The sequence below is a fragment of the Hesperophylax consimilis genome, chromosome 6 (assembly GCF_061612785.1).
Source record: "Hesperophylax consimilis isolate HC1 chromosome 6, BYU_Hcon_1.0, whole genome shotgun sequence".
Taxonomy (NCBI): domain Eukaryota; kingdom Metazoa; phylum Arthropoda; class Insecta; order Trichoptera; family Limnephilidae; genus Hesperophylax; species Hesperophylax consimilis.
Genome location: NC_142841.1, coordinates 23,685,439 through 23,699,424, shown reverse-complemented (window position 1 = coordinate 23,699,424; position 13,986 = coordinate 23,685,439). Strand labels below are relative to the sequence as shown.

Sequence of the window (13,986 nt, the reverse complement as noted above, 5' to 3'; positions counted from 1 at the left end):
ATAACGATTATTTCTTCTTTGCTTTATTTGTATTTTATAAAAAATGCCATGAGATTTTTCTGTTTCAATTGTATTTAATGATTTCATATTTCAATTTTAGAATTACTAACATATAATTACATCATATAAATTGCGAGTGGCGAGCGTTAGGTACGTTTTGATGTTCTGTAAGATTATCTGTTTCATATTTTCGTCGGTAGTTATTGATATTATCGTCTCCAATGTGATTTACAACCATTAATAATTTATCTCATAATTAATTCTTCATGAGCCTTCTGTCATTCAGCTTTGGACAAAGGCCTCCAACAAAAAACAATCAGGATTCTTGGCTCTCACCATTCCGACAGTTGAACACGTCAGCCCATTACCGTACCATTACAGGGGATATATCGCATGGCTCTTTCTGTGGTGGCCATTTGTCGCTAAAGTTCTTGGAGAGGGACCATGTTTGCATTTTAAACGCCATTACTGGGAATACCCATGCATGTTTGCTAAATGAGGCCCGTTCAAATATTCATCATCTCTCAATGTCTACTTTATTGCAACTAATTTTAGAACTTGAATTGTATGTACCCGTACCTAAAATTTGGTTTATTTTCTAAAGGTTTTTCCTTTAAGCACGGATTTTAGGAATCTTGCACGGCCGCATTGATAAAGGTTTCAACAATGTCGACTAAATTAAGCATGTTTATTCGTGTTCGGGAAAGATGACAAAAACAAAGGAAAGTTTCGAAACCTTTGTTGATGTTGCTGTGCCAGGCCTTCTGGAAGTATTGCATGTCTATGAGTTAATAATGAGACAGACTTACCGGTTGCACGGGCATCATGGGGTCGGAGCGACGGCCGAAGCGCAGACGGCGAGATGGGGACCTGGCGGACTTGCGGGCCAACTGGTGGCCTGCCTCTAGGGCTCCGTGGCGGGCTAGCACTTCCCACACCTCGGGTAGGGAGTCTGCAATATAAGAACACTCATTTAATACTAAACACAATACAAGAGACTAGGTTACGGAAGTCAGTAAGATTTCGGTTCCACTTTGATGACGTTTCAAGATGAATGTCTCGGACACATCGAGGAGAGAATCGATTGTCTAAGAATGGTTTTGCCTATGATTATGAATCGTTAAACATATTTTCGATTGTGCCCATCGTTACAATATAAACAAACGTAATACAGTACACAAGGTTAGGGATGTCACAAAAATCAGAGCTCGAGGAGTACCTGATTGGAAACCACCTCAATGGTTACGACCTGCGGAGGGCGGAACAGAGAAAAGGTTCGCGAAGAAGCTCTGATTTACGTTTGTAGATCGCTAGTTTGATTGATGTAGTGAAATGAGTTGAATTAAATTCAGTGAGCCATTACTTCGTCCAGGCTCCGAGGCGTGATGTACATGACCAAGACATTTGCGAATGAGCATCGAGCAAAACTTGAACATTCATGGAAATGTCCGAATATAATATTACTAAAGTCACAAATGATTTCGTACGCTTTATTTTGCCCTTTTCACGGCTTAATTAGTTATTTGCCAGTTATGAATATGTGCTGTGCGTTATGTGGACTATCTAGAACAGCCATTCCAAAGTGCTCTATATCGACCCCCAGGGGTCGATTTAGACCTGCAGGGGGTCCATGTCAATGAAAAAAAAAATGGGGTTGCATGAGATATAAATGGGGGTCCATGAGGATCACATTTAGGCCACTTTTTTTAGGAATGTCACTTTTTTGTGGTTTCATATGGAATAGTTTTCAAGGTACATCGAAGAGGTCAAATTCTTAATCTGGAAACATGGAAATTTACTGGCGAAAAATTTTGCCACACGAAAGTATGGTGGGGAATTAATTATTTCGGAATTAGGAAATCCGGGGAATTAGTGTTTTGATTTCCGTGGCTGGGCGGTAAAGATTCTAAGATTAGAATCCACAAGTCACCACTAATTTTTCTTTTGTATGGACCAATATGTAATATTTTATACATAACTTCTTATAAAATAACATGTACGTAAAATAAATATAGTTCCTACCTATATTCAAGGCACTTTCAGAGTGACAGATGAACTTAATATAACTCTGGTAAAAAAGCACCGTTCAAATATGAAAAGGCTTTAAACGTGTTTAATGGCCAGGTCTGAATAGCCAGGTACTTCTCATTCTTCCTCTTCCTCAACTATTTCTCCTCCCAACTTCTTTCAACTTCACAACATACCTCGATTGGGGACGCCATAATCACACTGACTCCGGGCTGTTAGCAAGGACATATTTAGAAAATTTTGCACTCTGGGCGAATATGATTAGGACAATACCCGATACCAAAAGTGAAAACTATGAGCTGACTAATAAAAATCTATGTTACTTTGTTTCTATGTTTTTTTTGCTCTTAGAATTAGACATTAAAACTTACGAATATGAATATATATTGCCTACACACTCTATAACTCTCTTCCAGATATGTAAGTATAAAAACTAAAAACAGTCAGGATATTAAGAAAATATAGAAATGCTTTAAAATAATTTGTTTTAAGTACTTTCAAAAACGTAATTTTCCCATCGCGTATTTTGTCTTGTTTTTTTTTCTTCTCTTCCATCCTCTGTATTTGTAATCAACCAAAATTTATTTTTGCCAATGTATGAATGGTTTTTATTTCTTATATATCTTATCTTGACTATGTGCTTATGTGTTTGTTTCTTTTATTTACCTCCATTTTTACTATTTTTGTACTGTTTTGTATGTGAAACTTATAATTTTGATATCAAAATGTAACATTGAACGTACTTATTAACTCCCACCCATGTATTGTAAGTTCCTCCCGTCCCAAAATGAGTTTTGTAACTCATCAGGAATGCTTTAGCGAGAAATAAAAATTATAAAAAACACATAAATATGTATAAATAAGCCATTTACTAACTATTTGAACTGATTTGAGTTTTCAGTGCACCAATTTTTTTTTTAATTCGTCGTAGAACGGAGCTTGCATGCTCTGCACTGCAGTTTGAATTTGCTGTGCAGTGTGCAGGTTACATATTTAACATAATATCAATGTACGGAAACACCTCTTCCAGTTTGTTGTCTCAGACCAAAACCCCTAACTGTCTCAAGCTCTTTGGTTTCTTGCTTTTTCGGATTTTATATAATAAGTGAAAAGCATAATGTCAACAAGATCTTCCAGACAGAGCCTTTTAAACCCTTTCACGCTCTTCATTTCTTCTTAATTTTTTTTCCGCAAGCTTTAAGAAGAATAAAAACTTTCATCAGTATTGTCATAAGCCATAAAGCTGATCGCAAATTGGAAGAAAAGCGTCCGCCCGAATATTGTTACATAATTGCACTTGTTGCACTAAGTTGCATTTCTCTCTCGCGAGATTCATCACAACGAAGTTTTCTTTTGATGTAGCGTTTTAGGAGCTTTTGTGTTCATTGACATTTGCCAACACCTTCATATATTTTAAAGAATTTATTTTATTTTCAATTTATTTATTTATTTATTTATTTATTTGTTAAGACATACACAGTACAATTAGATACAATTAGATATTTTTAGTTATTACATAGTTGTAGTACCTATTACGTATGTCCATAAAATATCATTATGTAATTTCGCCTGAGATTGTTATAAAAGGAAGGAAGTGTGTGGATAAAAATAAAAATAATAAATAATAAATGAATTGAAAACAAGAATTATAATAAGCTCACGAATTGTAATTGACTGTTAATAAATAGGAGTTTTGAAAAATGATGTGAAAATATTTTTGAAATATGTCATGCTAAGAAATTTAATAAGTTAGTTTTGTATGTTAGAAAGGAATCATGAAAGATGTCTAAATGTAGTAATTTTTCGTAATGGGTGTATGTTGTGATTGCGCGAGTAATAACTGAATTGTTTGCTGCATTGGTATTGTTGGCTTCAATATGAAATAGTGTAGTGTGCCTGGTACGCCTCGTTGGAACATTTAAACCAATTACGGATAGCAATTCGGGACAATCTATTTTATTATTTAGCAGATTATGTAGAAACAACAGGTCTGACAATGTGCGTCTTTTTTGTAAAGTTAACATATTATTTGTAGTATTGTTGTATTTCTTGAGTAAATGTTTCGAAAATTTATTCTGTATACTTTCTACTAAATCTATGTATACCTTATATTGAGGATTCCATATTGTGGAAGCATACTCCAGTGGACTTCTGACCAATGAACAAAACAACATTTTCAGAGTTTTAGCACTTTTGAAAACTTTGCATATTCTTAATAAGAAACCTAGCATTCTGTAGGATTTTGAAATAATGTGTTCAATGTGCTTGTCAAAAATTAATTTGCTATCTAAGTAAACACCTAGATCTTTACACATAGACATAGGTTGTAAAGGTTTGTTATTCAAGTTGTATGGATAGATGATTTTGTTTTTATTTCTAGTAAATGTAATCGAGTGACACTTAGATATGTTTAAGGACAATAAATTTGATTCACAGTATATGCACAAATTATCAAGATCGCTTTGCAATTCCATACAATCGGATAAACACTGTATAGCTTTATAAATTTTCATGTCATCCGCGTATAAAACAAAGTAACTATTTTTAAAGCAAACATAAATGTCATTTATATAAATATTAAATAAGAGTGGTCCAAGATGCGACCCCTGGGGCACACCTAAGACGATTTCCGTTAAGCAAGATGCAAAACCATTGACAACCGTGATTTGGTGCCGATTATTGACGTATGATGCGATCCATCTATAGAGGTCACCGTGAATTCCTAGACCTAATAACTTTTGTAAAAGAATATAATGATTAACACGGTCAAATGCTTTAGAATAATCCGTATAAATGGCATCTACCTGGCATCGCATATCCATTTGAGCATGAAGAAAATTTGTAAAAAATGCCAGATTTGAAGTTGTGGAGCGATTTTTGATGAAGCCGTGTTGATTATTTAAGAGTGAGGGTGAGATAGTTGAATATAATTGATCGTAAACAATTTTTTCCAATACTTTACTTAGTATTGGTAATTTGGATATAGGTCGATAGTTCGAGACATCATTTTTACTGCCATTTTTATATATTGGGGTAATCAAGGCTGTTTTCCACTTGTCGGGAAATGTTCCTTCAGTTAACGACAGTTTGAAAATAGCAAAAATGGGGGGTGTCAATTGTTTACTACAATAATTTATGAAGATCCCTGGAAGTTGATCATCCCCTGGTCCCTTTTTGATATCAATGGACTTAAGGTATTTGAATGTGATGTCTTCATTGATCTCGATTGAGTTGATTATGCTATTTGAATTAGAGCAAAAACTGGCATTGCTTGTATGTGCAGGTTGAGCATTAGAAAATACAGATCCAAAATACTCAGAAAATAAGTTGGCTACTCCTCTACTGTCATTAGCAGTTTTTTCACCGTAAATCATATGATCAGGGATGGCAGGAGATTTTCTTTGAGAATTGACGTAGGACCATATTTTTTTAACATTATGCTGTATACCGGATTCTATCGTAGAAATGTAGGTTTTGTAAGCTGCTGAAGCGACTGTTTTTTGCCTTTTGCGAAGCAATGAAAATGAAAGATAATCAAGGGGGTTCCGATGGCGCTTCCATTTTCTAAAGAATTTTAATTTTTCGTTTGTTATTTTTATTAAGGCTGCCGTGTACCATAGTGGGTATTTTCCAGATTTTACAACTTTCTTAGGAATAAACACTTCGATAATCTGTTCAATTATAGCATAAAACGAATTTAACGCTGTATTTACATCCGGTGCATTTATAACGGTTGACCAGTCGGTTTCTTTCAGTCTCTCATTGATCTCTGCATAATCTGCTTTATGGAATAATTTTATTGTTCGAGGAGTTGAGAGGGTTGCAATAGTGGATGGAAATTCTAGTTCTACAATCAATGATTTATGATGAGCATCTTCTTTAACTAATGGGTGGTCGGCAAGCGACACATTAACTGAAGTGTTACAGAAGACGAGGTCCAGAATTCGACCGAATTTGTTAGGTAAATGGTTAAATTGGGTTAAATTTGCAAAAGATAAGCAGTTAAGTAACGCGAGTGCACATTGATCTCTATTACTTGGCATTTGTTGATTATTCCATTCGATATTGGGCATGTTATAGTCGCCAATGATTAAAAACTTGTCATTGGGAAAACGGATTGTTAAGTCAGAAATAGTATTGGTATGACTAGTAAATAATGCTAATCTTTCTGATGATGTTAATTTTGGACCGACGCTAGGTAAATACACGCAGCACATATGAATATTATAACAATGACGATTCGATTTTGATGTATTGACAGTTATCCAGATATCCTCAGCGTCTGATTTCCAAGAGCGGGGGGTAACAAAAAAATCTTTTTTAATTCCTATGAGTACGCCTCCGCCAGTTGATTTACTAGTGCGGTGTATATCTCTATCATTTCTGTAAACAGAATAGCGATTATCAAATAATTCCTCATCTCGGATACTATCAACCAACCAACTTTCCGTAATGAAGATCAAGTCATAATTATTGAGCAGTATATTTTGATGAAATTCCTGTGTTTTCGAGCGCAAACCTCTTGAATTTTGATAAAAAATTATTAATGAATCATGCATTGCGAATTTTCGGTAATTACATTATTATGTTCGGTTTCTGTAGAATATATTTGAAGAATATTATATTCTAGAGTTATGTTATTAGTCATGAGTCCACTGGGCTTAGCAAAGCACAACACACTATTATTATGAATTAAAGTGAGTGAGTATATTATAGAATGTAGTAGTGAGCAGTTAGTGTAATTATTAGCATGTGGGGTTAATGTAAAAAGGGTGATATTGAAAAAAATATGAAAAAAAATACGAAAAAAATAGTAGTTATCAGAGGATAGGTGGTTTAACATTGCAATGGTAGTTAGACAAGGTTTTTTAGCTGTAATTCGCATGAGACGTGTATGGGTGGTGATGTTTCGTTTTTCCGTAGGTAGATTTTTGCACTTCTTATCCATAAAAACTGATAGTTGTGTTCGTTTTTAAATGCTTTAGCGCACCTCAATATAGATTTATTCTTCCGCGTGAGATGGTCGTTGATGAAGATCCTCTGGTCAGCTCCAACCATCCCGATGGCCTTGGTAGTGATTCCTTTTCTTTTTTTGATGGCTGCGACGAATTCGTCCTTCTTCTTGCGGGAGGTGAATTTGGCGATTATGTTGCCCGAACGTCCATCTGTCGTGGCTTGTGTACGATGGCGCTTACTGATTCTGCTAACGTATTCAATGTCGCTTTGATGGAGAGGGCATCCAATGACTGTTGCGATATTCGACATCATGGTAGGTAGATTCTCGTTGGTGGTCTCAGGCATTCCATGTATTTCTATATTGTTGGATAGAAGTTCCTGGTCCCTTTCATTGTTTCCCCTCTCTAACATGAAAACTGTTTGTTTTAATTCTGAGACCTCCATTTCTAGCTTATCAATTTTAGCTAATTTTTCGTTTATAGATTTCATATTACTTGAAAAATCTTCCATGACATTATTATTATAAATGATGACTTTTTCGAATTCCGCCATTTTACTGCTCATTTTTTCTATTTGTAGCGCCATTTTTCTAATCTCAACAGTTAGGAGTACGTTGCTTTGATCTGAGGAGCAGGATTGGGTATCTAAATTGTCCAAGGTTTGGATACAATTATTGCACTCCCACGCATCCTTTTTACCTTGCGACATGCGTTTAAAAACACTTGCCGGAATATCAGCGCATTCGAAATGGATGGTGCATTTGCAGGTTGAACACTTTATACACTCAGCCACTTTCAGATGCTTAACGCAATATTTGCATGTTGAATCCATTTTATGTTTGGCTTGTGGCTGCAATAGGTTACAATACTGTGGGTAGCTTGAAGATTTTTGAAGAATAACTAAAACTCTAGATTTAGGACTTTTTACACTCCAGACAAGCACTCACTTTCGTATTTTAATGCACTTCTATGAATATTATCAGCTGGTATAAAAATTGTAGGATAAGGGTCGATGTTTTTAGAAGAAAATATAAGATTAATAGGGAGCGAAATGACAAACGTCAGACTTGTGATGATTGTTGTTGATGTTGTGTTAAAAATTATTAAAATTAATGATAATTAGAGACATACAGCGACTTCAAGGTTAATATCTAACCCTTGCAGAGTTTTCGAAACTAAATTAAATTGATTCAAAATGAGCCCCACAATTATGGCAGTTTCTAAAACAGATATGATAGAAATGCCTTACTGTGGGTCAAAGTTTTTTGTGTCGAATCATTTTGGCTTTTTTTTAAAGCTACTATAATTTGAATCCCGTCCTTGTTTAGACTATTGCAGGCGTCATCTCAAGCTGACCATCGAGTATTCGATAGACTTTTTAGAGAAACATTATCAGGTTCAGTCAGGAACAGTTTAAATTTTTTTAAACGATATTGTGAAGAAAACATACTCTTTGCAACAACCCAACAAATTGAGTAGAAGCCTCTTTGTAAAATTCAGTATATAAATAAATATCATTCCCCTGTCCACTCTCCTTAGCCTCACAACATATCTTAATTGGGAATGCCATAGTCTCACTGGCTCCATACGGTTGGGAGCAGTTGGGACTCTTATACAGTATTCACATAAAATAGTACAGTTACAGCTCGCAGATAAGTATGCGGCTCAATGCACTTATATTTACATCTGAAGTGAAATGTTCATAAAATAAATATTTTTCTTGCAAAACCATTTCATTGTGATCTCAAAGAGCTTTCATTCTCTGTATTATTTTCAACATTTAACCACTTAATTGAAGTTATCAAGACATTTTTCTGCCCACTGTGAAAAGTTTGTCCATCTTGAAACTCCCGACACATTTTGCAAAGTTTGAACCACTCATGGGAATAGCCGGGACCGAAATGTCCGCCGATATTAAGACTGCCACAAAGTGTTCGCCAGACGAGTTAACTTAATCAATCTCCGTTTACGCTTCAATTGACTTCCCCCTCTTGTTGGATGTAACCAACACTAATAGGAAAGACAAACAACAGGTTGGCAGCGGATATACTAAACTTTACACGAGGATGAACCTAACTTTTTAAGCTTTTCAACTGCTGGCCAAACATAAAAAGTTTAATCATGTTGTGGAACAAATAGAGTTAGAAGTTGTAACAACAAGCGAAACACATGTTTTCGAGACAAAATTACGGGATTATTTTTAAAGAATTTTTTGAAATGCGTTTCAGAATAGTTATTGGCTGTAGCAGTGAACTCTTTACTTAACTACTATAATTGCCTGTAGCAGTGAACTCTTTACTTAACTATTATTATTTTTATGTGCAATGTGAATTCGTTCAATGGGTTTTTTACAGAAATGTGTCATATTAAAAATATTTCATAATTTATTTATATAATTAACGTCATTCGGCGTATACATATGATGCTTACAGTATAAGAAACATGAGTAAATTACAAAGCAAATTGAGATCCTGTGAAATACAATATTAGAATGCCAAAAATATGTATTAAAATAAATATGTAACTGATTTAAGATAGATGAGGTACACACATGCTTATAGGTAGGTGTATAATATGTTAGGAATATTTCAAGTGGAAAAGTTGTCTAAATAAGAATTGCGTAAGTAATACACAGCTCTTATGAGCGTATATAATAGAAAATAGATGCTAGGCACATAATATATGTATATAACATAGCTAACAGTGAGATCCTATTTATGAAACAATGATAAAAAATATATTTATCTAATATAATATGTAACTTACTTAACAAAAAGATAAAGTATACATAAATATAGATAGACGCCATATAATTGAAATATATAGATGAAATATAATTCTAGTTGAAAAGATGACTAAATATTATAAATGCGTGACGTGTATAAAATCATGAAAAAAGGAAATAAAATAATTAAAAATAACTTAATTAATTAATTACCAACATTACTGGAAAACTTTGAAATGTAAAAAAATATTGTACCAAATAAAAAAAAAAAATTAAAAAAAATACGAATGTAGCAATAGCGAACTTTAATAAATCTCTTGTTTTCACTTGACTTCACTTTGCCCAAACTTCGTTGCCTCTTGTTTTTTTGTTGTTTTACAATGTTTTTTCTTACGCATTGTTTGTACGTGCACCGTTATTGAACGGTAAGTATTTAATATTGGTATTTTTTAAGTTAGCCCTCTATCTGTTGGGCACATTTAAAAATATGTTTACAAATAACATTTATGGTGGATGGCTGGAAAACAAAAGACGTCAACCATTGAATAAAAAAATTAAATTAAAGAAATTTGAAAGTGAAGAGAGTTCTAAGAAGTTAGCGAGGGAATATTACATTGGTAAATCGACAGTAAAAGATTTGACAAGTACAAAGAAAGAAAACAATCGACTTTTTAACATCTTCAAACACTCAAATGTTCAGAAAATACAGTTGTTTCTTAGATTCTAGTAATCAGAAAATTGGTTACACCCACGGAGGAATGAGTTTTATGACAGAATGGTCCAGAATAGTGAATATAATACATATTTAATTTCTTTCAAGGTAAAACACAATACACCAATAGCATTGAAATAAAAACTTCATTGCCATTTTAGTAAGAGCAAACTTATAGGTGATTTATTTGATTATGTAAGTACCATCATAAACTCTCTCAACTTTTATAGATTCCTCAATCCCCATGATATTGTAGAGTGAGGTAAATCTAAAATATCAATTTATTTCGCAATACCCGCAGAATTTTATAAGTAACAGGCAAATCTACACAAATCTTCACGTTAAGAAGTGAGAAAATAATGTTGAAGTAATTATAATTGTATCGAAGGAAGCAAACACTTTGTGATGTGACATTATATATTAAATGAAAAAATACACTTTGTAAAACACCACTTTTATTTTGAATTAATATTAACAGCCAACCAGGTTTCGCTTAGCTCAAGCTTCGTCAGGGCTTATTATATAGCCGACGAAGCTTGAGCTAAGCGAAACCTGGTTGGCTGTTAATATTAATTTAAAATAAAAGTGGTGTTTTACAAAGTGTATTTTTTCATTTAATATAATTTTAATTGTTTTATAAACCACACTTTACTTTAAGACTAAAAGTTTCGAATACAAAATCATCATCAAAACTTATAGAATAAGATTGGTAAATTATGAAAACATATGTGCTGATTGGTTTTTTTTTAACATTCACTCCTCACAGGAAGCCCTGATCAAATAATTTCCCTCAAGGCCTATGTCAACTTTTTGGATGCTGTGTGGAGGGTCTTTTTACGGAAGGAGAGGAAGATTTGGGAAGATAAAAGGTACGAGGTTTGGGTTGGAATCTAGGGATCGGTGTGTAAAGAAGTGACGGACTTATGAACATATCCATCCATCCATCCCACAGAGGTCAGCCTCAACAGGTGGGCAGGCGCATCCTGAACACACCTAACCCAATGAACCCGAGCACCCCTGCTAAGTCACCAAACGTAGCGAAACACTTGGGGTGACCTATGGCAGAGGAGTTGGTTGTCCAATAAATGGTTCCAGGGGCGGCGGAACCCAACCCCTCTTTCCAAATTTGGTTTTGGGTAGGTTTTTTTGATATTCTGATATATTACACCAAACCACCCATCCAAGTGTTCACCTGCGCGTTCCGCCCAATGTCATTCTTCGTCAAGCAGTTGCTGAAGAATATAATATATAATATTGTACAGCCTATGATAAATATTATTCCGAGCCTCCCCTTACTTCGCCTTCGGGATGATTGCGTGACGAGTTAGTTACAAAATAACACAAGGCATATTTTGAAATAATGATAGACGCGACATTTACCCCAACCTTTCCGATTACACTGGTCAACACATTTTTTGTCCCTTTAACGAAAGTAGCCAAATCTGACAGGAAATTTCACGCTGATTTCAGATATGTGATTAGTTTTTTTATATCACGTCAGGTTTTTATGGGTTTTAAGTTTTACTTAAATGTGAATTAATTCATTTTATTCGTGAGTTATCATTGATTTTTTGATTTTTGACCATCCATTCCATTTGGTCATGCTGCAAACATGAAAGAAAACTATGACAACATGAAGCTGCTGTTAACAAAAAATAAATTTGTAAAATACGAATGGAAAATATGTGGTGATCTAAAAATAATAGGGCTCCTACTAGGACTGCAAGCGGGATACACAAAGTATTGTTGTTTTCTGTGCAAGCGGGATAGCAGAGACAGGAAAGACCAAGGACTGGCCTACTAGAAAGCACCTTAAACCTGGCACGAAGAATGTTCAACATGCTCCCTTAGTAAAATCTAAAGATATCTTACTTACACCCTTACACGTTAAATTGGGTTTGATGAATTGTTTTCAAAAGGCTTCTCTAAGGATGGAAATGGCATGATTTACTTAAAGCAAAAGTTTCCTAAGGTCAGCGACGCAAAAATTAAAGAAGGAATATTTGTGGGACCACAAATAAGGGAGGTCTTGACAGATCCGAATTTTATAACAGTGTTGAGACCAGTCGAGCTAGCCGCTTGGCCAGCCTTCAAGAATGTGGTCGAGAACTTTATTGGAAGTCATTAAAGTGAAGACCATATCAGCATTGTGTCTGAAATGCTCATAGTCTATAAAAATATGGGATGTAACATGTCACTAAAAATACACTTCCTTCACTCTCATTTGAATTTTTTCCCCGAAAATATGGGAGATGTCAGTGACGAGCACGGCGAACGATTTTACCAGGACATTGCGGATATGGAAAAGTGATACCAAGGAAAGTGGAGTCCATCTATGATAGCAGACTATTGCTGGACCCTGCAGAGAGACTCTCAAAATACTCACAAGCGCAAATCAGGAGCAAAAAAAATTAAATTGAATTAGTTTTGAAATTTTGTTAAGTAAGTACCCGTCATACTATGGAAGAATTATGTAAAAAAACTTTGTTAAATAATAAAAAAAACTGACCTATTAAAAAAAAATTGTTTCATTTCGTGTTTATGGATACTAAATACATATAAAAAAATTAGCTATGCTTGCTTAAGGGACAGCACTTAAAAAAATAAATGTCGACCAGTGTTATTAACCTGAAAAAAAAATATTTCCACAGTGGTATGCTAGTTCCATTTTTGTATCAACGGCATATAATATTATAAAAAATAACGCAGGAGAATATCGCACATGTGTGACTTAGATGAGATGATAGTAAATTGATTAATTCTTTTCTTGATATAGATATAGTCACATTTATGATGTAGGTAGAGTACAGTTGAAGATTGTTTGACACCTTAAATATTAATCTTTGGAACTATACTTAATACCCCTATTTTGAAAGAGGTTAGTTCATATTATGTACCTGACAAGTAAATTCATTTCCCATGCACTATTTTATACTCCAAAAACGAGGACTTCTGCCTATCTAAACGTGGTAAATAACTGACTCGACAGACGCTACTGCTCAACGATTCTGCAATCTGCATTAAACATATAAATTCTTTCTCAACGTCACTTCAGACAGTTCAGCATTTACCAATGGTCCTCTGAATGGCAAACATCCTCTTTGATAGAGGGTCACCTCCTGTTCTATTCCTGTTAAGCCCTGGTTTCACAAATACACTGCCATGTCTAAAAATATATATTTCTTCCATACGTCGAATACGACTGGGTCACACTTGTTGTCTTAGCCATCTTGCCAGGTTCCACATAGTCAGTTCGCTGTACTATGATTGTGGGTCAGAGGAAACTCTGGACAGTAATTTTTTTTAAAAATCCTATCAATGACCAATTTCAAAACTTCAAGCATGAATTGGTAAAACTTAAAATTGAATTCCCTACAATTATGCCCTGCCTTCATCGTCTCAACACTCCTGAAATTTAACATCTGCTGGCGAAATTTATTTATAAAAATGACATTAATAGTTGACCATCAAAATCTCATTTCTTTCACTTTCATTTGTATACATTTGTTCAGTTTTATTTTATTTTTTATTTATTGTCAAATTTTTTGATGCATACAGGTACATAT

The 13,986-nt window shown here is 34.4% G+C and overlaps 1 protein-coding gene across 1 annotated transcript in view; it reads right to left on the bottom strand.

Annotated features, from left to right (window-relative positions):
• The window catches only part of sNPF (short neuropeptide F precursor), a 179,168-nt gene that overhangs the window by 7,159 nt on the left and 158,023 nt on the right, over positions 1-13,986 (bottom strand). Inside the window, exon 4 of the mRNA XM_089632855.1 lies at positions 810-952. Within this exon, the coding sequence (XP_089488981.1) occupies positions 810-952 (143 nt within the window). The remainder of the gene's footprint in view (positions 1-809; positions 953-13,986) is intronic.